Below are 25,815 nucleotides of genomic sequence, written 5' to 3'. Positions count from 1 at the left end.
TTAAAAACCAAAGAAAAGACAATTTGCAGTCGGGGAAGTGAAAACTCTGGGATTTGTGTTTTCTCTTCATTTCTCATCCTGTCACTGGTCCCATTCTTAATGATATTTTTCTTTTTGGTTTTTGAGACAGGGTCTCCCTATAGCCCCAGCTGTCCTGGAACTCACTATGTAGACCAGGCTGGCCTTGAACTCACAGAGATCCAACTGCCTCTGCCTCCTGAGTGCTGGGATTAAAGGCCTGCGCCACCAAACTACAGTTTTCCACCTCGGTGGATACTAGGCCCTTCTCCCTGCCAGGGAACTTCCAACACCCTCCAAACCCAAAGAACTCAACGGTTCTCGGGAGGAGGCCTACACAAATAATTCTCAGGACTCGTCATGTGCTCAAAGTTGAAATTCCCCGCCCCAAATGACACCTAGCACAGCACCACGGGGTGACTAGGAATAACCGCTCATCGGGTTGGAGAGATGGCTGAATCAGAGACAGGCGCTTGGCCAAGCCAAGCCCGACGACCCAGAGATCAATCCCTGGACCCACGTGGTGGGAGAGAACTCACTTCTGCAGTTCTCCGGTTTCCACATGCCCCCACTAAAATAAACAAATGTAAAAAAATAAAAGTGCTTACAGAAAAAAAGAAACAGCTGCTAGCCTAGGCCCTTCCCAAACTTGTCACGTGCGTGCTCTGTCTCTAAAGAGAAGCAAGCACGTGCTCTGGTGTGCAGGGCTGGGCCTTGTACTGGCGTTCCACGTGGCAGCTCCAGGGCCGTGTGCAGAACTGAGAAGGCTACCTAGGGAGGGTCTGAATCCATCTTGCACCTGCCATGAGTCAGGGCTGAGCAGAGCCCACTGATGGTGCTCCATAAGCAGGCTTGGCATCACTGCGGGCAATCTCACTAAACCTGAACACCACTGTGGGTGGAAGCGGAGTGTGTGTGGTCTGTGGGGCGGGGCTTGTAGATCTCCAAGGGCTCAGACCTCATTTGCTCCCCCCAGTGTTCAGCACTCCAGCTCCCTGTTTGCCTTTGCTGGGGTCGTGGAGTGGATTTTCAAGGCTGCTTGGCTCCGCTCGGTGATTTTCCGGAGAGTCATGCTAACCTGGGTCAGGCTGTCTGTTCTTTCGTGTGTGGGAACATTGTGTGCTCACCGGGAGCCCTGCGGAGGCCGGAGGATACTGTAGCTTTATCAAGGTGGGACTGGCCAATGGGCCGCAAGGAAACAGCTTGGCAGAACCAAGCTTGGGGAAGTCATAGCATCAGCTGGGACCTGGAAAGCCTATGGAATCCCAGGGGCTCAGCTGTGCTCAGCCAAGGCCAGCCTGTGAGGGAGGAGGAGGACCCATCTCACCCTTCCTGAGGTCTATCCTGATGGTCCTCCATAGTTGTGGCCCTGAAGCCCATCTCGAGGGATGCTGGGAGGGGCATTGCACTACCCCTTCTCTACTTAAACCCTCTATTGACTCACCCGTATTCTCAGAATCGATAACCCAGTCCAGCCTGTTCCTAAGAGTGTCCTCAGGCTTAGCATCGGTCCAAGCCTGTCAGTCTGCAGTCTTGGGCTCTGCCCCTACATGCTGAACCTGAACATACTTTTGTTTTTTAGTGTGTGTGTGTTCCAGTGTGTATGTGGTGTGCTTCCATGTGTATGGGGACGTATGTGCAGATGTGGGTGTGTTCACATGTGTTTGGGTGCATGTATGTGTGAGCATGTGGAGGCAGAAGGTGGAGGTCACGTGTCTTCTTTGCCCTCCACCTTATTTACTGAGGCAGAGTCTCTCATCTAAACCCAGAGCCTGCTGAACTGCCTAGCCTAGTCAGCCAGCTTGCTCTGGGGATCTGTCTGCCTCCGTTTATTAGGATTACAGGTAGTCACCAAGCTCATCAAGCTTTTATGTGGACTCTAGGGAATTTGAACTCCAGGCCTCACAACTGTGAGACAAGCACTTTACCCCCTGAGCCACCCCCTCAGCCCCTCAGTCTACTATCCACACCACCCTGGGAGCCACCCCCCCCAACTCCCTGGGAGCATCTCTCATCCCACCTTCAGCCTCTCTCTCTGCCCCAGGCAGACTAATGTCCCTCAGCGCCTTCTCTGCAGGTACCCTCCCCTCCATGGGTAGTCGGACCATCTGCACTTTAAGCATGAGGAATTCTCGGTCTCCAGTCAAGAATGTGACCGCAGCAGGCAGAGTAACTCAGGTGTTCAAGGATCAGGTGGAAAAACGCTTGTGGCCACTGGCAGTGCCGTCACCACCCAGCCTTTGCACACGCTGGCCCTCCACCCAGACCCTCTTCCTGCCTCCTCCAGTCCAGAGGTCTTATCTTCAATAATGGCTCCCTAAAGGACCCTTCTAAACTTGCTCTAGCAAAAGTTCCCAATTGTGCCTTGGGGAGTCTGAACAAACCACCAACCCAGAACACCCCAATTAATTCAGAATGGCATTTACGGGGCCTGGGTACCTTTCACGATGTCCCTCTAAGCTGCATATACCCTGCATTGGCAAAAGTCCACCAGCCACTTCTTCAGGACAAAGATGCCCAGTCTGCAGCATCTGTTATTACCGGCACATCCCCGCCTGACTTCTACCTGCCAAGGAGGGATCACCACCGACTGTGGGGTGGGAAGAGACGTGCATCCCAGGACAGGCAGGATGTGGCTCTGTAACGCCTGGGCACAGCCTCTGTGTGAGATGGTCAAGTGAGCACCTACCGTGTATGGAGTTTGGTGGATCTTCCCATGACTCTTGGACTGCTAACCACCAAGGGACTGTTCCTGTCCCGTGGCTGTGTGGCGGGGCTGTCCCACACATGGTACAATGGGGAACAATATCTCTGACTCCCACTCTATCTGTGCTACGGACATTTGGTGGTAACCCGAAAGTACAGACACTGTTAAGATCCTTGTGGAGGGAAACTGTCCTGGGCATAAAAGAGGGTTCTAGCAATTTCCAAAAGTGCAGTGACTCCTCCTTGCCCCAACCCCATCCCAGAGATGGCTGTACTCTGGTTCATTACAATTTGGTTTTGTTTCACGTGAAAGCCTCTCTTTGAGGACTGGTTCTTTCCATTCCACACCATGTTGAAGAGCTGTCCACCAGGCTCACTGCCGTACTGGCTGTCATCGCTCCCAGTGTGTGCTGTGCTCCTGGGCTGTTGGCAGAATTTGCCTGCTTACTTCTCTATGCCACTCTTGGGACTTGAGCAAGTATCTGGCTTGGAGCTATTACCATAACGCTGACTATGAATGTGCTCATGTCTTAGGATGAGCATATCCAAAGATACTCGGAGTGGCCTTGCTAGGTCACGGTGTCTGGCTTCACATTCTTATCTCTGACACTTTCCCAGTGACGCTGACACACACCTGGTCCCCTTCCTTCTGCCTCTTCCTGTCTCCGATGAACTCCGACCCCAGTGCAGATGGCCCAGGGAGGTTGGGAGAGATGGAGATTTCAGGTGCACAGCAATGCATCTCTGCACCTGTGTGTTTGTGTGGGTTTGTAGGTCTGGGTAACTTCATCTCTCTCTCTGTGTTTGATACCCGAGTGCAGTGCACATGTGTGCATTTTATTGTTTTGTTTCTGACTCAGGGTCTCACTATACAGCCCCGTTTAGCATGGAACTCACTATGTAAGGCAAGGTTGGCCTGGGACTCAGAGATCCATTTGCCTCTGCTCCAAAGTGCTGGGATTAAAAATATGCACCACTACACCTAACTACCTGAGTGTTGTACATATCTGTGTGTGTCTGTGGGTTTTGAGCATGTCTGTGTGTATCTGTGTTTTTGTGTACGTCTTTTATTTGTATGCATGTATGTATGTATGCATGTATGTATGTATTTACTGGGGGGATGCCAGTGTGCATGTGGAGGCCAGAGGAGAACCTGCAGAAGTTGGTTCTCTCCTTCCACCATGCGTGTCCATTGGATTAAGCTCAGGTTGTTGGTGTGGTGCTGAGCCATCTCACCAGCCTCACCTGTACCTTTCAGTGCCTGTCTGTGCGTGTGGCCTGTGGGTCATACTTCTATCAGTCCCCTGCTCCAACTGACCAGATGGTACAGTGCACACAACACATCCCAGAGCCAGTATGTGAGGCCAAGGACAATCCTCTCGGTGCACTTACAGACGTTTCCGGTGCACGCTGCCTTCTGACTTGCTTTTTGTTTGTTTTTTCCCCATTTTGCTTCTTTACCTCGCCTAACACGGTGTGGGCCCGAGGGCAGGTGTCTGAGAAGTAACTGCGGCCCTCATGCTAAGCCCTGGGATCTAGCCACCCTTTCCCAAACAAGGCAATGGTTCACTGTTGGGTGTGGTCCCCTCTCAATGTCAGGTCTGGGACAGAGGGTCTGAGGGCACTGATCTTCCCTTCTGCGGTTCTGCTACTCAGAGATGCTCCTTATTTATCACAGCCCTTTTCCAAGTCCTGTTTGCCCAGGTTTTCAGGGGCTCTGAAGGCACCAGGGCCTCTTCTTTGGGTGTGCACTGCTGAGACAGCTCTGGCAGTGCCTGGGCCGTGTGGGCCCTTGCGGTCGTGCAGCACTCCAGCCAAACAACTGAGCAGCTACAGCAGACTTCACGACAGAAAGCTGCTCAGATTGATGGCACGTGTCCCTTTGGATCCCCAAATGGCCTCAAGGAGCAAGGATGGGGCCTGGCTATACCTTTGGGTAGGGGGAGAGGATAACTGAGTGTGCCTGTTCCCCAGCCTCCTGGTCCAGGGGTCTCAGTGGGCGGAACACAGCAGCTGCCCACAGTGGCTCCCGGCTGCCACCCATATCCTAGGCTCTGGCTTTGCTCCTGGGGCCTCCCCCAGGCAGTGACACACAGCAACCCCACTGGCTCCCTCACTGCTTGGCTTTACCATGGCTTTGGCCGGTCCTGAGGTCTATGTGTCTCCCACCACTCCCAAGAGCACACACCCTCAGAGGGAACTCCCTTCCCAGCACTGAAAGTTGTCCTTGCCTGCAGCAGGCACTCAAAGAAAAACGTGCAGATCACACACTATGTCCTGTAGTGCCAATGGCAAGGCCAGAAAAACACCTCACTGCCCTGAGTCCCCTCTCCCCCATGGGTGCATAGGTATATACATGTAGAGTGCATGGGTTATACACACGTACACATTCTACACATGCATCTGTTTCTTTTCTTTCTTTTCTTTGACACAGGCTTTTACTATGTGGCCAAGGTTGGCCTTGAGTCCTCCTGCCTCAGCTTCCAGGATGTTGAGAGGGCAGGTGTGTACCACCATACCTGGCATGACACATGCATCTTCATGTCTGAGCATCCCCCACCCCCACCCCCACCCCCAGCCCCTCGGTGTGTCACCCTGCCCCACAGTTAGTAGCCTTCAGCACGGGACAGCAATAACTAGAGTCTGTGTGCCTCTCAGCCCCAAAGCTGCTGGCGGCACAGCGTCACCTTTCAGGACTGGGCCCGCACTGATGGGCTGGGGCATCTGGCAAACACCACCGGGTCAGACCAGTAACAACAACTCCACAACCCACTGGCCAGGGGTGACACGCCACCCTCTTTAGCAACATGTTCTAAGGACAAGGTAGCACTGTGCCCCCACCCAGACCCATGAAGCAGGGCTGCACTAACCTGTTGATGAACTCTTCATAGCAAGAGTAGATGGCGGCCAGGCACACAGCCACCAGGTTGGGTAGGACCCGGGGGTGCGGGCAGTGCCCCGTGGGGCCATGCATGCTGGAAGAGAACAGAGGGTGGGTGAGGAGTCCGTGGAGGGTGAGTAGGCCTGAGGCAAAGCTGGGATGCTAGGGTACAGCTCAGGTGTGAGACGGCCTGCTCTGCCAGCTCAGCTCAGGGTGGGTGGAGAGTCTGTGCCACATGGCTGGTGACTCAGGTTTGGGGTCCTGTCTGAGGATGGCAGAGCTGGGGTGCCAGCTGCTTAGAATCTACCCCTCCATTCTAAGCTGTACTGTGAGGGAGACAGATGTTTCTCAGTGGTGAAGAGAATCAAACCAACAGAGAAGGACACAGTTCATGGTGGCCCTGTCCTGTTTGTACCCACAGAAGGACACAGTTCATGGTGGCCCTGTCCTGTTTGTACCCACAGAAGGACACAGTTCATGGTGGCCCTGTCCTGTTTGTACCCACAGAAGGACACAGTTCATGGTGGCCCTGTCCTGTTTGTACCCACAGAAGGACACTGTTCATGGTGGCCCTGTCCTGTTTGAACCCAGCTGTTCTGAGGAATAACTACCCACAACAGTGTCTAGATAGTCATTGAGTTCTTGGGAAGTGCCACCTGCTGTCATTCATTAAGAGGTTCTTCGTGCCTCAGTTTCTTCATCTGTAAAATGGGCTGGGGCTGTGTGCTTGGGATGATGTGTGCCACCTCTCTGGGAATTGTCATTAAAGCTACTGTCACTGAGACAGGCCTGACCTGCCCAGACACTGCAGACCATGGTAGGGGCTGAAGGGGATGATGACATCACCAGCTCTGCCTGGCCAACTGGCCTGAGGATAGGAATGCACTGTGAGAGTGCAGTGGGCACACTCCACAAGCTCCAGCCTCACAACTGGCTCAATTAGTTCTTTTTCGTTTTTGGGATAGAGTCTCATGTAGCCTAGGTTAGATTTGAGCTCCATACGTAGCCAAGGATAATTTTGGACTTCAGTTCCTCCTGCCTCCACTTGCCAAGTGTTGGAATCATAGGACTGTGTCATTGTACATGTTTACATGGTGCTAGGGATGGAACCCAGGGCTTCATGCATGCTAGGCAAGCAGTCTACCTACTGAGCTGCATCTCTAGCCCTCAGTCAGTTTTTCTTAAAACACAGAATAAGCTAATAAGCTTCAGTTCACCAGGATTCTCAGACTCACTGGATGGCGTGGGCCCTGGCAACCCCATTTCTTAGATGAGGGAACTGAAGCACAAGGAGAAAATTTAAAAAGAAAACCAGACAGCACAGGCCAAGAGGAGAAAGTGGCTGTCCTTGTCCCACCTTGAACACCCAGCACCTGCGGCCCCAAGGTAAAGGGGCTTGTGGAGACAGGCATGTCATTTAGGACTATTACCTCTTCCCGCATTCCCCCCAACCTTGTTAGGGGCTTCTTCACGCATCATTATATTTATTTGTAGACTAGTCTCCCAGGGATATGGCAGAAATAGAGTCAGAGAGGCACAGTGACTGGCTGAGTGTCACACAACGAGCAGGTGGCTCGGACTACACATGGCTGGGAGAGTCCAAGGAGTGCTTCATAGACAATGAGACACCGGGTCTTTGAACACTAGCCCAGTTCCTCCCTGGGTACCATGGAGCAGGCAGAGGCCTGGGCTATGGGGTACAGGACGGACACACCTTTGAATGAACTTCTTCACCACCTCCATGCCTGCATTGAGCTCATTCAGGGCGAGGATGTACTCCTGGGTGAACAGCCTCAGCCGCGGGCACTTCCCAAAGTCCTGCGGAGGGAACAGAGCTGGAGCTAGGGAGGTGTGGCCAGCAGAGCTCAGTGGCTGGGAGCCAGGGAGGGGCAGCCACCAGCCACTAGAAGGCACCTGGAATGTCCATGACTGCACCCACCCCTCTAATGACTCTAGCACTGAGGAGAGGTCCAGGTGTAGACAGCATGTTCCCACCCCACAGCTCTGCTGGGCAGGCAGGGTTATCAAGCCCTGGCCTGTCCTCTGTAGGACCTTGACAGGCACAGATGTCCTGCCCAGCCTCTGGACACCCTGGGACTCTAACCTCTTCTGAGGCAGTGGCCTGAGTCTCTGAGCTGGTGACTGAGACACACTCAGCACCATCAAGGATTCCAGTGTGGGGTCACCTGTGGGGAGGGATGCCAGGCTCCTGGGGGCGGTGTGGGAAGAGCAAGGTGGCTGGGGGCAAGTGTAACTCTATGTCTCCTTTCAGGGGCCGTGTGAGGAGACACCTGCTTCCTTTTGAATGAAATCAGTGACAGGCAGGAAGCTGGCTTCAGGGCGGGGGCAAGGCTAGGCACAGACCTTCCGGGATTCCTTGAGTTTGGCAGACCACAGCCACCCCTCGCCTCCAGCAAGCCTGAAAGAGTGTCTGAAGACCAAAAGCCCACCCTTCACAGCCCAGAGGAGCTGGCCACACTGGCATACAGCGACAATCCCCTTGTTGGGAGGGGGATACAGGAAGAACGTAAGTCTTGAGGCTAGCCTGGGCAACACAGTGATACCTGTGCACACATGAGGGTGCTTGTGGGAATTGAGGGCTAGAAGATGTGGGTGTTAGGTGTGGGTGTGCAGGAGGCAGTCAGTGTGTAAAAACACAGCCTGGGAGGGTGCTGTGACTGCGTCACTGAAGGTGGGAAGAATGGAGGGGACCACAGCCACGGGGAGGAAGGGCTGTGTGGGGGAAAGGCAGCTCTCCCAATGTGCAGGACAGATGCATCTAGAGCCCACAGGCATCCACCTGCAACTGCACATGAAGCTTAATTACAGGCCCTGACCAAGGACAAAGGGATTTCTCCTGCTCTGAGTGACGTGAAGGGAGCCCGCATCAATGCCTTATGTCAGCAGGTGTGGGCACAGTGAGCCCAGCTGGGAGGTGGGAGCCAAGAACCCAGAGTAACCAAGGGGCTTCCTAGCTCCTGGTCTTGTCTGGAGAAATGGGCAATTAAGGGGGAGGGCAGTGCTGCCAGGAAAGGCCCATCAGGCCATGCTGACCACTCTCTCCTATTCCTGTGCTCAGTAAGGACAGGGTACCGGGGGCTGGTACCAGCCCTCACTGGTCTATCATACTCTAGCCCCAACTCTGCAAAAATGATGCATCTGGCCAGCAAGACATCTCATGGGAAGGGGGGACGCCTGGTGTTACCTAACTCATCAGTGGAGCCCATTGAAAAATAAATCAACCTGCAGGGGCTGGAGAGATGACTCAGCGGTTAAGAGCACTGGTTGATCTTGCAGAGGACCCAAGTTCAGTTCCCAGCACCCACATAGTGGTTAACAACCATCCCTAACTCCAGTTCCAAGGGATCTGATGCTGTCTTCTGGCCTCCGTGAGCATTGCACGACACGGGTGCACTTAACATACATTTGGGGAAAACACTCCTACGCATAAAATAAAAATAACAAATAAAATATTTAAAGAAAACAAGAAAGAAAAATCAGCCTGCAGCTCTGGCAGGCAGAGTTCCAGCCTAGCATGCGCCAAACCCTGGATCCAAGCCCCAGCGTTGTTGTGGTTATGGTGTACTCACTAGGGTGGCTCATTTACATAGTAGGGCATCAGAACCCATGGAGGAACTTAAGAGGAACGCACACATACAAGTACACAGCACTGAGTTAGGAATGGGGTCTTATGGGAAGGGAGACTTTGGGGCACCACATCTCAACTGCCCATCCGAGGAGATGCCCACAGAGCTGCAGACTCCTGCAAGGAAGGCAGGAAAGCTGTGTGGCTTAAGGCTGTGAAGTCTGTCTCTGGGCCTGTGGAATAAGGGGTGATCCACCTCCAGGCCCTCCATCACTAGGGTTGTGTGACTCCATGGGCATTGCTTCCCTGGGTCCTGTCAAGGTTAACCAGTATTATCTTTGCTATTGAATTTCTGGAGAGTAAAGCCATTGTCCCAGGAATGAACAAGACAGAGGGATCTGCACACCTTGACAGTGAGGGGGGGTGTTGCCTTCCAGAACAGTTAAATATACTCCCTTGCAAAGTCAGCAAGTGGTCCACTAAGGACCACAGCCTCATCTTTCCTCCTACCCAACTGGAACTCATCAAGGAGCCGGCACAGGACTTAAAGATACAGTTCAAGGCTGGGCATGGTGAAACATGCCTTTAATCCCAACATTCGGAAGGCAGAGGCAAGCAGATCTCTGAGAGTTTCAGGCCAGTCTGGGCTACATAGTGAGACCCTGACTCAAAAAGCAAACCAGAAAATATATACTCGGACACAGTGATATTGGGTGAGGGAGAACATGCCACAGGACTGTCTTGCCTTGTGCCCAGTATTTTGACCTGGTGAGGACACACTGAGATGCTCTGAGCATTCATCCTCAAATGGGGCTTCACACACACACACACACACACACACACACAAAATAGGGTCTCATGTAGTTCAAACTTGTGATGTAGTTGAGGATGATCCTGAACTCTTGATCCTCCTGCCAACACCTCCCAAATGCTGGGATCATGGATGCATACTACCATACCCAGCCCAGGCATGTAATATATTTGCCCAGCTCCAGAACGGGGTGTGTGGTTATGGCTACTCACCGAGTGCCAAGGGAATGTCACATAGTGAATGCCTGGTTCTACAATGGCCTCACCGCACCTCTGGAACTCTGCGACTACTGCTTTGTATCACTGGCTCTTTCCTGTCCCCCGCCTGTGGTCCCTGCCAACACGTGGGCAGCAAAGACCACCAAGAGCCAAGTGGGGCCCCGATACTCAGTATCCTGGTGCTTAGAGTAGATGATGGGACATCCCTTTAAGGCCAGGCCACCAGATGCTGTCGATTCTGTTTACGCCAGAGTTATTCATATTTATATTGAGAAAATTATCACATGATCACCGTTGCAAGCCCATGAGACTAAGTTCAAAGGTGACACTGCAAGGCTGAGCCCTGGAGGTGATCAGAACACTGGCTTCTTCCTTTTGAGGTCCCCCCGTCCCCGAAACCCTTATGAAGCAGTTTATTGACTACCAAGGAATTCGCAAACTGCTTATGCCCCCAAGAAGCAGAATCTATCACAGCACCAACATGGCTGCCTGGAACTCTGTGTGGGAAAGAGACTCTGAAACTCGCTCTGGCTTTGCAGGTGTGCTGCAGTTGATTAATGATGTCTGCCCTGAGTATGGGAGCTGGAGCATTGCAACTGTCATGTACTCCCGACTGGGGAAGGGGTCAGGTTACAGAAATGCCCCAGGGGCCTGCTGTGGAGATAGGATGTGTCCTGCAGGCTGACCTTTCTCGGGGCATGTCATGTGCCTAAGTGACCTTAAAAGTCCAAGCTGGTGGCTGGCTCAGGGTCACTCTCAAAGGTGGGAATGGATCCCGGCCTCAGATACCTGCTACCTGCTTCTTTTGTGCATATTTACAGTGAAACAGACCCTGGAGACCCTGTCCAGTCTTTCTGGTCTCAAACTTCTACACACAGGACACCACAGAGTAGTTATTGTGTTAGTAACATCATACTGTCTGGCTCCAAAAAGGTGCCCAATAATTCTGCAGGAATATACATTTGGTATTCCTAGTGCATGCTGTGGTCAGCCAGCAGGCCTTTTCATTAAGCCTCAGTTTCCCCACATAGAGCCCTGGGAAACTATTTGCTACTTCCACATTAAGTGCCACACAGATAGTGGGTGTGGAGTCCTGGAAGCGGACAATCAAATTCAACCTTTATATTTGCAAAAACTTATATTGTCTCTGTTCTGTTTAGATTCTATCATTTTCCCCTAATATGTCAACCATCCACTGTCCCCTCCACTGCTCTTGAGACAAGGTCTGGTCTTAAATTTGTTATGTAGTCAAGGATAACCTTGAACTTCTGGTCCACATGCCTCCACATCCCCAGACTAGGATTACAGGCGTGCATCACTATACTTGGTTTATATGATGATGGGGACTAAATTCAGGGCCTCAAGCATGCCAGGCAAGCACTCTAACAGCTGAGCTACATCTCCAGCCCCCACCCCATCCCTTTTCTGTTTGGGGGTCCTATCTAGGACATCTAATTACCATCTCTCCTTAGGCATCTCTGGGCTGGTTGCTCAGACTTTCCTTGTTTTAATGATCTAGGCACAGTTGAAAGATATTTTGCTCCCTCAGTTGAGATGGTTGTGAACTTTTACTCAGGACTAACTGGGGTGATGGACTATAGAGGAGACTGCCCAGGGTAAGGCCAGTCACCACTGTGATGCGTTGACCTTCAAAAGCCCAACTGAGGCCCTGTCTGGCAGGTTTCCCCATCATGAGGCTCCTCTGACCCCTCCATACCATGCATGGAGCCCTTGAGAAGGAAGTCACTGCACCCAGCCCACCCCTCAGAGGTGAAAAGTCTGACGCCACATCCTGGAGGGCAGAGCACCTACATCCCAGAGCGGGGACAGTCTGGGAGAACAGGTTACACAAAGCCCCTAGCTCCTGAAACAGAACTTCTGGGCCATGCAACCCTCCCAAGGCTGGCCAGGCACTTACCATGTTATGCTTAAGGATCCTCTGGACCACGGGTGTGAACACCTCGATGACCACCATGGATCGGGGCCGTTCTCTGCAGTGCTGGAGAGAGAGGGACACAGTCAGTACAGGCCTGGGGAGGCCCCGCCCACAGCCCACAGCTTCCAGAGGTCACTGGATGATACCTGGCCTGCCATGTGTGTGGCTTCCTTTGACATTGACGCTTATCTCTAGAAAGACTTCCATGTTTTAGGACCTGTGAGGTGGCTCAGCAGGTACAGGCTCTTGCTGTGATGCCTGACAACCTGAGTTCCATCTCCATGTGGAGAAAGGAGAGAACAGGCTCCTGAAAGTTGTCCTCTAACGTCCATATCTGTGCGCACATGTGTGTGTGCGCGCACTAATAATATATAATAAAAATACTTTGTATTTTAGAGCAGTTTTAGGTTCACAGCAGAACTGCAAGGTGGAAACACGTCAGAACCAGCCTGTCCCGATGGGTGCACAGCCCTCCTTGTTATCCACTGATACTTGTCACAGCTGAGAAGTCTATCCTGGCATCCAGCCCTTACTCTACCGTCTATACCGGGGTTGGCTCTGGGTGCATGTTCTGGGGTCTAGACTGAAGATGAAGGATGTGTATCACCACTGTGGTAGCACACAGTAGTTTCACTGCCCTTGAACTCTGTGCTGGACTAGCTCCCTGCCCCTCTCCCAGCTCTCACGACCACTGAGTTCTGCACATCTCCACAGCCTGGTTCCTCTCAGGATTGTGTGCACAGGTTAATATCTCCTATCTGGAATGCTGGAGACAAGAAGTCTTTAGAGGCTTTGCTGTTACTTTTTAAATACATGTACAGGGGCTCATGAGATATCTTGGGGACCCAAGTTGAAAACAAGGAACATTTCTACGGAGTATACCTTTACACACGGCTCGAAGGTAATTTTACTCAATGTTTTTAATGTGCCTATTTTAACTGTGACCATTTCCCACCTGCAGTGTCATGGTGTCGCTCAGAGTTTGAGATTTTGGAGTGCTTTGGATTTCAGATTTGGGGACCAGAGAGGCTCAAGTCATAGCTGGAATCACGGAGCATGTGTAGTTTGGCAAAGTGGCTTCCTCACTTTGTAACATCCATTTGGGCCCTGCAGGCCTTTCAGGGCTTTACAGCTCTTCCCCTCCTCTACCTTCCTTTCTTTCTTGAGACAGGATCTCATTATGTAGCCCAGGCTGTGCTGGAACTCAAGATCCTCCTATCTCAGCCTCCCCAGGGCTAGGATTACAGGCTTCTGCTGGTACACTGGCTGCTCGTTTCTTCTCAATGCTGAATAAGATTCCATTGATGGAGTCTGGGGAGACCCTCAGTCAGTAAAGTGCTTGCTGTGCATGCGGGAAGACTTGAGTTCCATATCCAGAACTCATGTAAAGAAGCCAGGCATGGGGGCTGGAGGGATGGTTCAGCATTTCTTGCTCTTTCTGAGGACCAGGGTTCAGTTCCCAGTACCCATGTCAGGCAGCTCACAGCAGCCTGTAACTTCAGCTCTAGGGGATCTGATGCCCTCCATGGGCACCTGAGCACACATGGCATATACTTACACAGACACACATATACATAAATAAAAATATAAATAAATCTGAGGGGAAAAAAGCCAGTTATGATGGTACATGTTTGTAATCCCAGGACTTGAGAGGCAGAGACAGGTGGATCCCTGGGGCTCATGGGTCAGCCAGCTTAGGCTATTTTGGTAAGACCCAGGCCAGTGAGAGACCCTGTGCCAAAAAGCAAGATGAATGCTCATGTGGTGGTGCACACCTTTAATGCTAGCACTCAGGAGGCAGAAGCAGGCGGATCTCTGCGAGTCAAAGCCAGCCTGGTCTACACAGTGAGTTCCAGGCCAGTTGGGGCTACAGGGAGACCCTATCTCAAAAATAAATAAATAAATAAATAAATAAATAAATACCCAAGACGAACAACTCCTGAGGAACAGAAATTGAATGTGCATACACGTGCATGTGCGCTCATACACAGACCTGTATCCACACGCGTATGTATGCGCACACACATAGATTTCATCGTATGGATACACTACAGCTAGTTTATCCATTCACCTGTTAAGATTATCTTGGTTGCTTCTGTTCTGGCCACTGTGACCAAAACCGCTATAAACACCTGTGGGTAGATGTGGGTTTTTAACTGAATTGGGTAAACCCAAAGAGCACCATAGTCCTTACTCTTTTTTTAAAAAAGGAGAGGATAGAATCTTTTGTTGCTTTTTGTTTTGACCTAAGAAGTTAAGTTGCAGACAAAGAATACACGAGGGGTCTGATCCGCCTTGATTCTTATTTACTACATAAGATCTGGAAACCCTGGCTGATGGGGCCGAGAACAGCCCAGGTGTGGGACAACCTCTGACTTTTCAGTGGGCAATGCCACTGTCTTGCAGGAGTCCACAGACAAAGTTCAGCCCTTCATTTCTAGTCAACATGCTGCTTTCATCATCATCATCATCATTGGTGTTTTTATTATTGAAGCTAAGCCTGTAACTCCTGGTGGAGGACAAAGGACCTGTAAGAGAGACCAGGGCTTTTCTGGGAAGTTGGGATAGCAAACTGTTCTCAGACATACGGCAGAAAGGACTGCTCAGAGGGACTGCAGAGTTGCTCAGAGAGGCCCTGGCGGCCGGTGGAGAGTGCTTTGTACCAATGAAGTTCCCCTCCCTGGGTTTGGCCACCAGAGGAAAGACACCCTGCAGACCAAGGCCCTGACCAGGCTCCTTTCCAAACCACTACCAGAATAAGGTTAAGACTTACTTTGAGGTGCCGGGAGATGGCTCAGCAGGTAAGGGTGGGTTGCTACCAAGGATGACAACTTGAGTTTGACACAGAACCCACATTGTGGAAGGAGAGAACCAATTCCTACAAGTTGCCCTGTGACTTCCATACATTTGCATACACATGTGCACACACACACACACACACACACACACAATGAGTAAAAGTTTCACACACACACACACACACACACACACACACACACACACACAATGAGTAAAAGTTAAAAAAAAAGACTTTGAACAAAGGTCCATTTTCTAGAATAAATATCTGGAAACTACAAGACGGGAAAAAACGTAAGCTTGAGAGGTTGGCATGGGTTACCCAGGAGGAAACTGAACAGGTTGTGAGAGAGCCACTGACGGGTCCCTCAGAAGCCCTGGCTCTTTAACGCCATGTGCCAAGGGGCTGACACTGAGTGCTGAGTTCAGCAGGCCCTCGAGGACCCTGCACGGTCATGTTCTGTGTGGGCCTGCCACACTGGCAGATGCCTGTCCACTTGGACCACAGGGCACACTGCATCCACACACAAAGCAAGGGGCTTATGTTCTGGGTCCTGGGTCATGGGTCCTGGACACCGACACGTCACTGGGGGAAAGTCTGCTGAGAGAAAAGCAGTGCCAAAGACAACAACACAGTCCTGTCCCCCTTTCTAAGCTCCATGTCCAGTACTCTGTGGCTGGGCATCCAGGGGACAGAAAAACCAGGGTCCCTTCCCCCTAACAGGCCTATTCCACTGCTTCGTGAGCTCCCTTCATGACAGACACAGCCTGCATACCCCCAAAAGGGCAGTCTGGTGCTGTAAAAGGGGGCAGGGGCTCCACATGCTGGCCAACGGTGCCCAGGAGGGAGTGAAGATAGATATACACACACACACACACACACACACACACACAGAGACTGTCATGCAATGCCCACAGAGGTCAGAATAGCGCATTGGACCCCCTGGAACTGGAGTTATGGATGATTGTTAGCTGCCATGTGGGTCTTCTGCAAGGGCAGTAAGTGCTCCTAATCACTGAGCCATCTCTCCAGCCCCAGATACTTTCTTTAGTGAGGAAACTTTGCTAGAGTCACTCAAGGCTGAAGATAAATACCATGCAAAAGAACAGAAAGTATAACTTCAGCAACTGTGGCGAATTCTCTGCTGTCTCTCTTTGTGTCCCCCCGCCCCCCACCACGCTACACAGACACACACACACAGACAGACACACACAAACACACAGACACACACACACACACAGACACACACAGACACACACACACGGAACAAGTCCAGCCCCCAGGCTGCTGATCTGTGATTGGAGAAGGCCCTGTGCCCTGGCATGGCTGGTAATACACCATGCAAACCCTTGCTGTGAAGTTGGCACCAGGTCCCCGGGCATGATGCCCTGTTCCGTGGCTCCTCCAAGCTGACCTGGTACATGCTGCCAGTTTCCCTTGTCCAGGGAAAACCCTACAGCCAGGCCCCTACCGTGGGCCAGCCGTGCTCCGAGAAGCCTTGGCTAAGAATAACCCAGTTCTGACGTCAGGAGCCCAGAAACCGGCTGCAAGCTGCCTCCTAAGACAACCAGGAATAGTCCACAGATAAACCAGACGCTCTCCCAGACCCTGCTTCTTCCCTGGCCTGCCTGGCAGAGAGGACAAGAGCCTCAACAGCCAGGGTCTGCATGCCCTCCTGCCTGCATGTGAGACCCTGATTGGGCTGCTGGGCAGGCTGTGGGTCAAGCCAATGTACTGAGACCCATGGCAGTTCACACACCACAGAGAGGAGCCTCCTGTATCCCCATCCTACCTCGGTGATTCCATACCTTGCAGAAGAATTCACAGAGATCTGGTGGTGGGTGGTTGTTTTCCAGCAAAGGCGCAATTGCCTGAAAGAAAATAAAGAACTATCAATCAGCCAGACTTGCTTGGAGATGGGGTGGGGGTGGGGTGAGGTGGGAGTGGGGGTGTGGCAGGTGGGTGTGGCCTGTAGGAGAAGGACTTGTAATGAAAGGAAAATACCTTCTGCCATCTTCTGGGCAGAAAAGGCCCCTTTTCAATGTGTAGACCAGGGGTGTGGGGAAAGGCTCTCAGCTACACCCACAGTGACACCTCTGACTTTAGGGACGTCAGGGCTGGATAGCATGTCCCCTTTAGGACAACAGCCTCTAAGAGGCAGGACACTCATCGAGGGTTGGGCTCCTGGTACAGAAGCTTCTACGGGCAGAGGCCTGGCTGACCGTCCTGGTTTTGTCACTTCTTAGTGACAAGATCTCTGGAGCGTAGAGCTGCCTCTCTCTCCCACCTTTCAAAATGCAGGGCCCAGGGAGTCTCTGCGAGCACCAGACGCAGAGCCATCAGAAAGCCAGGGTGCTCAACCTGCACGTCCATTGCCCTTTATGCAGGGGCCCGTCCTGTGTGCTGTAGCAGGCTACACAGTATGTGTGGCCTTGCCCCGCTGGATGCCAGCAGCAGCCCCCTTCTGTGTGACAACCAAAAATCTCTCTATGCACACACCATTTCACAATTAGGAAGGACAGGGCATCCCGACTCCTTGAGCAACCAGCCTCCTTAGGCTGGCTGTACCACACAGAGAACATTCTGCTAGCTCGGGCTATCACAGAGAGAACAGTATAAGGAGGCTACAAAGAGATGACCCACTGTGGGAGTGCAGGAGTCAGCCTGGGTGCTTGGGAGGCCAAGGCAGGGGGGTTGCAAGTTGAAGCTGGCTTGGGTTACAGAGGGAGTTCAAGGTCAGTCTGGGCAACTCAGCAAGACCTTATCTCTGGCTGTTCTTGCAGAAGACCCGGTTTGGAATCCCAGCACCCACATGGCAGCTAACAACTGCCTGTAACTCCAGTTCCAGGGAATCCGACGGCCTCTTCTGTCCTCGCGGGCATTGCATGACACGGGTGCACTTACCTACATGCAAGGCAATACACGCATACACATAAAATAAAAATAATAAGCCAGGCGTGGTGGCGCACGCCTTTAATCTCAGCCCTCAGGAGGCAGAGGCAGGCGGATCTTTGTGAGTTCAAGGCCAGCCTGGTCTACATAGTGAGTTCCAGGACAGCTGGGGCTACAGGGAGACCCAGTCTCAAAAAGACCAAATAAATAATAAATAAATAAATAATAAAAGTAACAAAAATAATAACAAAAATGTGCTGGGCTGGGCGTGGTGGCTCACACCTTTAATCCCAGCACTCAGGAGGCAGAGGCAGGTGGACCTCTTTGAGTTTGAGGCCAGACTGGTCTACATAGTGAATTCTAGGTTAGCTGAGGCTATAGGGAGACCCTGTTTCAAACCAAACCAAACCAAACCAAACCAAATCAAACAAAAAAGTGCTGAGTTATAGCTCAGTGGTAGGGTGATTTCCTAGCATGTGGAAGGCCCTGGGTGCAATGCCAAATGGGAGGGGTGGGGAGGAAGTGGGGGGGGCAGGGAGAGAAAGAGAGAGAGGTTTGATGGAGAGAGACTGGCGAGCAGGGACTCTGATGAGCTCTCCTCTGAGATGAACCCATCTCAACAGAGGCCTGCTTCCCAGTGGGCGCAGCCACCCCGGTGGATAGGCAGAGCTGGGCTCAGGCCCCTTCTCCTTTGTTAGTCCTATACTGTCTAATACAATGACCACTACCTACAGGTGACAATTTCTATTTCGATTATCACCAAACTGATGATTTTTGAAAGAAACATATCCTCTGTCATTCCAGCTCTGTTTCTCCTACTAGACAGTCCCAGCCAGCTCACAGCAGGGACCAGCGCCCCTTCCCACTCCCTGCCCCCACATGCAGCAACTGCCTTGTGCACACCTGTGTGGCTGGCACTGTGTGGTTTGTGTGTGAGCCCATTGGGAATGGGGAACCTGAGGCCAGATGTGAAGGCATGGGTCCAGGGGGTGTAGTTAGCAAGTGATAGAACCAGGACCCAGTTACTCTGATGACCCACGTCTGGGTTACTGTCTCATGCTAGACACGCACAGCTCTGCTTTCCGCATGACCAGGGAAGGGAAGAGAGTCTGGGACAAAGGAGAAACTGGGCAGTGAGGGACAGCTATGAAACTGGAAACCAGCAGCCTGCCTCCCCGTGACCTTCTGAGCGGCCCTGGCCACTGCTGCTTTGGGGGTTATCTGACTCCTGGAAGGGGACCACGCCTCACTCTCCACTGCAGGGCCATACGGAGCGGCCTGGCCTGCTCGATAAACACAGGAAGGCTTCTGGTCACAGTGGCAGCAACAGGATGGGAGGTTCCCTCCAGGCCCGTGAGACATGGCCCACTTTACGTTCTGGGACCAGCTCAGGGCAGGGTGCGGTTCCTTTGGGTTGGGTCCCTCCAGTCCAGCACACCGGACCTCCTTCCTAATAGACGTGAGCTACAGTGTGGGGTGGAGAGCTGGTTTAGCACCAAATATGTGCCACACCCAAACCATTCCCTCATTTGAGCCTTAGGTCCACTTGTACAGATGAAGAGACAGAGGGTCAGGGAGTTTGCCAAGGCAGTGCTGGTTACAGAGTGATGACTCTGTTTAAATGTATTGATATAATTAACAAACAAGCTTCTGTTCTTGTGGAGTCTCTACTTGGCATGTTAGGGATGTTGGCTCACAGACCCTGAGGCAGCCTATAAACAAAGCACTGGATGAATATTTTAGGGATGGGAGGCTGGAGCGGGAGTCCAGGCTGGCCTTGAACTCACAGAGATCTGCTTGCCTCTGCCTCCAGAGTGGGGGGTGAGGGCAGGCCTCAGTCAGGCTGCCCAAAACAAACTTTTCTCCCAGGCCCCTGTGGATGCTGAGACATTGTCTTCCCTCCAGGGGGCGGTGCTCAGTGGGACCTGGGGATGGTGGGCGACACCTCCTCTGTAGTGGTTACACTCAGGTGTTGCACCAACTGGTCTCACTGCTGCCTTTGCACGCACTGGTCCTTGCTCTAACTGCCTTTTCCTGTGGTGACACACTCAATCACCCTTCAAGACAGCCTGGTCCTGTAAAGAGGCCTCCTCCCAGCATCCTTGTGGACAGAGGAAAGTAGGTGCTGTGCTCTCCACCACCCAGAACCACCCTTGCCTTTGACTACAGCATGTTTGGATTGTGACTGACCTTCTGGGGCCACACAGCAAGCCCTTAAGGGCAGGGCCAGACTCTGCTGAGACACAGCACCCTCACAGTCCCACAGGCAGTGAAGGTTTGCTAGGCAGACTCATTTGCTGGCAGGGCACCTGAAGAAGGTGCTAGAAGATGAGTGGCAACATCCAGGGTGGCTTTCCCTGTTCTGCCAAGAGCAGTCAAACGTAGCCGTGGCAGGTGCAAGAGCTTTATGAAATGTGCCCTATATGCCAGGCAGTTGACCAGGAGAGGAAGCATACTGCCCCTACTGACCTACGAAAGGTCAGCGGAGAACCTCCTGCTGTTGACAGAGGGCTGGGCTTGCCCGGCTGTGGCTCAGCTGGAGGAGCCCAAGGGACACAGGGACAGTCATCACGCTACAGCCACTGCCCCTCCTCCCAGGCTCAATGGATGCTCTCGCTAGGCACACAGAGCTTCTCACTTCCATTCTAGTTCTGTCTCTCAGCTTCCCGGTTCCTTCTGCTTACTGTGCTACTACAGTACACCATGTTCCTTTACGTCTCTGTGCCCTGGAATATATTGTTCCTGCTTCCCAGGATGCCTTTGCTCACCTAGCAAACTCCTATCAATGCTTCAAAGCCCAGCTCAGACGCCACCATTTCTCCAGGGAGTACTCTGGCTCCTCTCCCAGATGAGTCTGTCACTCCACTTTCCAGACTAGAAATCTCTATTGGCAGGGATTATATCCCCCTTCCCACATTAAAAGAACTCCAGGGGGCGTGTCTCTCTCTGTCATCTGTACAATCTCACTTTGTTTTCTGTACAGAGTCGTGTTTCATAGCTTAAAACTGCCCAGAAAAATATTTTACATCAAAGGTGCTTACAACATTATTAAACTCTGAGAAATATCATCTTTATGTATCAGAGAGATTTAATCCTGGCCCTATCTGTGGGCTAATTAGTCATTTTCCAGGGCAAGAAAGAGATGGTTTACCTTGCCACTAACAGGGTGATAGTTGTAAGTGACAGTCACCTCCCTGGGCTGATTCTCTAAAGAGGCAGTGACTGACCATCACCACTACCCATAGTCAGCTGGGATCTGAGATGCAGGAGGCAGGCAGATGGATCAGGAAAGTCAGAACCGCAAGGCTTTGGCACAAGCTGATCTTCCAGGAAGAATCTCAGACTTAAGGGACTAGGGTGGAACTCCATGAGGTAGAGGGGAGGGGTCACAGGCAACTGGTGGTGGCGGGGGGGTGTCACAGGCAACTGGTGGTGGTGGTGGGGTCACAGGCAACTTACCACAATGATGTTCTCATGCTCTTGAGTGGTCAGGTTTGTGTTCTAAAGGGCGGAAGGGAGAAAGGAGACGTGATCAAGAAAACGGGCAGCTGATACCAAAGACCCACAGTGTTGCGAACCATTTTCAGTGTCCCCTTGACCTTACACACAGCCATCCTTTCTTCACAACAGATGGGCTCCACCTCCAGGACTGGGCAGCAAAGTTTAGCTTTAACCGCCAACCTGACACAGTCTAGAGTCATCTGAGAAGGGGATCTCAGTTGTGGGATTTCCCACATCAGATTGGCCTGTGGGAGTTATTTTGATTTGTTAGTTGACATAGGAGGGTGTAGCCCACCATGGGCAATACCATTCCCTAGGCAGGTGGTCCTGGGCTGACAAAGCAGCTAAGCATGGGTCTGTGAGCAGTGTTTCTCCATGATTTCTGCTTCAAGTTCCTATCTTGGCCTCCCCCTGATGAACTGTGACCTATAAGATGAAATAAACCCTCTCCTCCGTAACTTGCTTTTGGTCAGAGTGTTTTATCACAGAAACGAAAAGGAAACTATAACAGCGGGCCAAAGAGAGGATTGAGCTACCTGTCCACAATTCACAGTTCTAAGGCCTGGGATCACGTATGTCTTGTTGAAACTCAGTTTCCACTTTGGCATATGGGGTCCTGGTACTTGTACCTCATGAGGCTATGGTCTGAGGATTCAGTCCTTTATCATAGCAACACTGTTTAGAACCAGAAAGTGGGTTTGTAATATATACATAAGGAAAAAGACCTTTTATGAGTCTTAACTCAGTGCTGAACATTCTTTTAGATCAACAGTTCTCAAAGCAGGTTCCCAAGGGACACTGGTATTCCACCAGCAGCCCCAAGGTATTTCAGCTCAATTTGAATTTGAGCAGCTGGGGGCTGGAGAGATGGCTCAGTGGTTAAGAACACTTGCTGTTCTTCCAGAGGACCTGCGTTTAATCCCCAGCACCTACATGGTGGCTGACAACCATCCATAACTACAGTTTCAGGAGATTTGACACCCTCTTCTGGCCTCCCTAGGCATTGCATGCATGCAGTACACTTACATACATGCAAGCAAAACACTCATTCACATAAAACAAAGAAAGTATTTTAAAAATTTAAAAAAAAATTGAGCAACTGACTTAAGAAAACAAAACTAGGTTAATAAACTTGGATGGGGGGATTTCAGGTGTTTTCTTTTTCCCTCTCCCTGACCTGGAATATGTTATTCAGTCAGCATGTATAAAGGGATGAATGGTCAATAAACAGGGAATTGTGGGAAAATCCAAAGCATCCACTGGTCTCTTTTGCACACATCTTGAGGTATGTTGTATCTCTTTCGGTGGACACGGGTTGCCACCGGTGTCACCTGCATTTCCTAAAGGCCACATTTGGTGCTCACAGTGATGCCCAATTCTAATAGAGTTGGCAAGATGCACCACCCGCAGCTCCCACAACCACAGCAGACCTAGGTAGGGGCATCTAACACGCCTGCACCAGCTGAGGCAAAAGAAGAGAGTTAATAAGCTTAGCATTTGCTTTTGCTATGCAATCTGGGGAACAAGAGGCAGAAGGCCAGTGTCTAAGCATCATGTGTCTGCCAGACCTAGCTAGGAGCTGCCCACCATCCTTATGGCCCAGGACTGGCAGAGGGGTGTTTCTCCGGTTGTAACGTCTTTTTTCCTTCTGCAGGTGCCTGTCTGTGGTAGACTACTAAGCATCACTCGCTTTCAGGCAGGGAGGGGTGAAAGCCGGCTCCGGCCTTCCCTCACAGTGCCAGGGAACTTCCTGGGTCCCGGGTTTCATGCCCTGCTCCACTTGGCCCCTCTGATTCTGCTTTATTTTTTTCTTATTTTTTCTTTTACATTTATTGTGTGTGTGTGTGTGTGTGTGTGTGTGTGTGTGTGTGTACCTGAAAAAGAGGGAGAGAGAGAGTCAGTTCTTTCCTTCCACCATAGAGGTTCTAGGGATTGCACTCAGGTTGTTGGGCTTAGCAGCAAGTGCCTTTACCCACTGAGCCATCCCTTCAGCCCTTGATTTCGCTTTATGAGGATAGGTTTTCCCACTGCTTGCTAATGGATGGTCCACCTGGGGCTCCTAGGGTACTGCCACTGGCCTGATCTGTAAAGGAATGGTAGTTGAGTGGACACCTGAACTGCTGGGTGGCTGACACCAAAGCCTTTGTTTCTACACTGAGCTACAGTATTCAATCCAGGGCAAGTTTCCTATGCCGGGTTGTATGGACACCCACACACCTCTGAGAAGCCCCAGTCGAAGGCAGCCTGGGGCTGGACAGAGAGACTTCTTCCCAGAAGGTTCATTTCCCTCTCAGGTGGAGGGTACTGGCCCCAAAGATGCCTCATTGGAGGGGCCATCTGGGTAGCTAAGTGGTCACCCCTGGACAGGACCAGGTCCCCCTGACTCCACAGCACCTGCTCTAAGCACTCTCCTACAGGACCTCCTACATGATGTGGCTTCTTTGGTTTCTGAGATAGCTCAGGCTGTCCTGGAACTCCCTATGTAGCCAAGGATGACCTTAAACTCCAGGTCCTCCAGCCTCTACCTCCTCCTAAGTACTACAATTAGAGGGATGACCCACCTCACCCAGCTCCTATGTGATGCTGTCTCCCTCAGTGTGAGTCTAGCTTACTGGCTGGACCTGGGGGTGGACTCAGGTCAGCCACGTAGCTCAGGGTCCCTGGTAAGCGACTGTTTGTGATGTGATCTTCACTGTCAACTTGATGGGACTTAGAATCACCAAGGAAACAAACCTCTGGACACATCTGTCAAGGACTTTCTAGGTCAGGTTAACTAGGGCAGGAAGACCCATCTTAAATGTTGGCAGCGCTATCCCATGAGCACCAGCATCCGTCTTTCTCTGCTTCCTGACTGTGGATACATCATAACCACCTGCCTCACAATCCTGCTGCTACGCCTTCCCTGCCATGATGGACCACACCCTTAAATTCTAAACCAGAATAAACCCTTCCTTCCTTAAGTTGCTTAAGTTTTGTCAGAACAACAAGAAAATTAGCTAATGTAGGGCTGGAGAGCTGTTAGCGCCTCTGTACATTTTAACACTTGCCTTGCGGGACCCTTGGGAGAAGGAGGCAGGTCTGAGAATCTGTCACATAATGACCATCCCAGACTATAAACTCACACTGAGTGCCACTCAAGAGACTTTCTGAGCTTTATGGGAAAGGGTGCTAAGTCACTGGGTGACAGTCTGAGCTCTTTCTCACTGAGGCCTATTCTTGTTAAATGAGGTAAATCCATCTATCTGTATGCCTGGTGTAAAAGGAACCCCATAATGGAACACCCTGAACCTTCCTTCTACAAATGTCCTTCATCTCTCTGTCCTAGCTGACTTTGAGATTCTTGCTTTAAAGCCCCAGAATCAGTGTAAACATCAATGGGTGCAGGGTCCTGGGAACAGAGTTGAAATGGGGATAAGAGACCACCACAGGCAGGCAGTGGAGAGTTTCTGTGTCCTGGCTGTCACCTGACAACAACCCGGCCTGCTAGGGTGCGTTGAAGGGCTGGGCAACGTGGTCTCCAATTGAAAGAGCCAGATGGCCCTCGAATAAAATTTCTAGGCCGATGTGGACTTTCCAAAGGTGTCTCCATGCCCATCTGCTCATGAGTGAGGACAACAAGGTCCCTTGTTGGGCAGGATGTGAGAGGACAAAGAGACACTGTGTGCATGGCCCTGACATCGATTTGCCTGGCTTCTGAAAGGTGAGTGCTTTCCCTCAAGGGAATCCTGAACTGAATATGAGGGAATTGGGAATGGGGCCCCTGACTGTGATTCACACCAGCACCGGAGCATTCTACAAAAGGAGGCCATCTCCCACCTGTCAACATCACCCCAATGTGTCAGCCTGTCACTTTCTGCCTCATCTAGCTCCTAGGGGCAAAGGACCCTCACCTGGGCCAACGGTTAGTGGCCAGCAGAGGGTGGTAGGGAACATGCAGAGGTGATCAGGGACACAGGAAAGGACCCTCTCCGGAGAGGGGGACAGAGCTATCACTCTGGTGACTGGGACTATTTTAAATGGGGAGCCAGCAACCCCAGTGTCCCCAGGGGCCAGGCAGGTGTATAAATGAGAGCTATGGCTATCTGCAGAGCATATAGAACAGTGCTGAGGGCAAGACACAGATAGACTGAAGTGGGGTTGGAAGTGCTTCTCCTTGCTAACCTGCTGAGGGCTGATTGACGACAGCTCTGCTGTGGGCCCTGCGGGAACATGGGCTCTGGGAGGACCGGGCTCAGTGTTATTCCTCTGTCCATACCCACGCCTGGCCGGTGGTATATGTTCTAATACAAGGCTGCCTGGCAAAGTGGACAGTGCCCAGTACTGAATGTAGCAGCAGCGGCCAGCTATGGGCCAGATTTTCCATTTTTAAAGAGAACCTGTAAGTTTTTGCTGTGCTGTGAGGTCTTTTTTTAAAAATTAATTTTCTGGTTTCATACACATATACACGTATGACAATTTCATACACATAT

At 51.5% G+C, this 25,815-nt stretch overlaps 1 protein-coding gene across 3 annotated transcripts in view; it reads right to left on the bottom strand.

The window, feature by feature from the left end:
• Nucleotides 1-25,815, bottom strand: part of Cmip (c-Maf inducing protein) — a 227,499-nt gene that overhangs the window by 26,162 nt on the left and 175,522 nt on the right. For all 3 annotated transcript variants that reach the window (XM_008830636.2, XM_008830637.3, XM_008830639.3), the window contains 5 exons: nucleotides 21,305-21,346; nucleotides 16,762-16,824; nucleotides 12,139-12,219; nucleotides 7,320-7,423; nucleotides 5,595-5,699 (listed from right to left, as the gene is read on the bottom strand). In XM_008830636.2, coding sequence (XP_008828858.1) covers nucleotides 5,595-5,699; nucleotides 7,320-7,423; nucleotides 12,139-12,219; nucleotides 16,762-16,824; nucleotides 21,305-21,346 — 395 coding nt within the window. The remainder of the gene's footprint in view (nucleotides 1-5,594; nucleotides 5,700-7,319; nucleotides 7,424-12,138; nucleotides 12,220-16,761; nucleotides 16,825-21,304; nucleotides 21,347-25,815) is intronic.

Source organism: Nannospalax galili, unplaced genomic scaffold, assembly GCF_000622305.1.
Source record: "Nannospalax galili isolate Female #2095 unplaced genomic scaffold, S.galili_v1.0 scaffold2675, whole genome shotgun sequence".
In the NCBI taxonomy this organism is placed as follows: domain Eukaryota; kingdom Metazoa; phylum Chordata; class Mammalia; order Rodentia; family Spalacidae; genus Nannospalax; species Nannospalax galili.
Note: the sequence above shows the minus strand (reverse complement) of the source record. Positions and strands in the feature narration are given on the sequence as shown.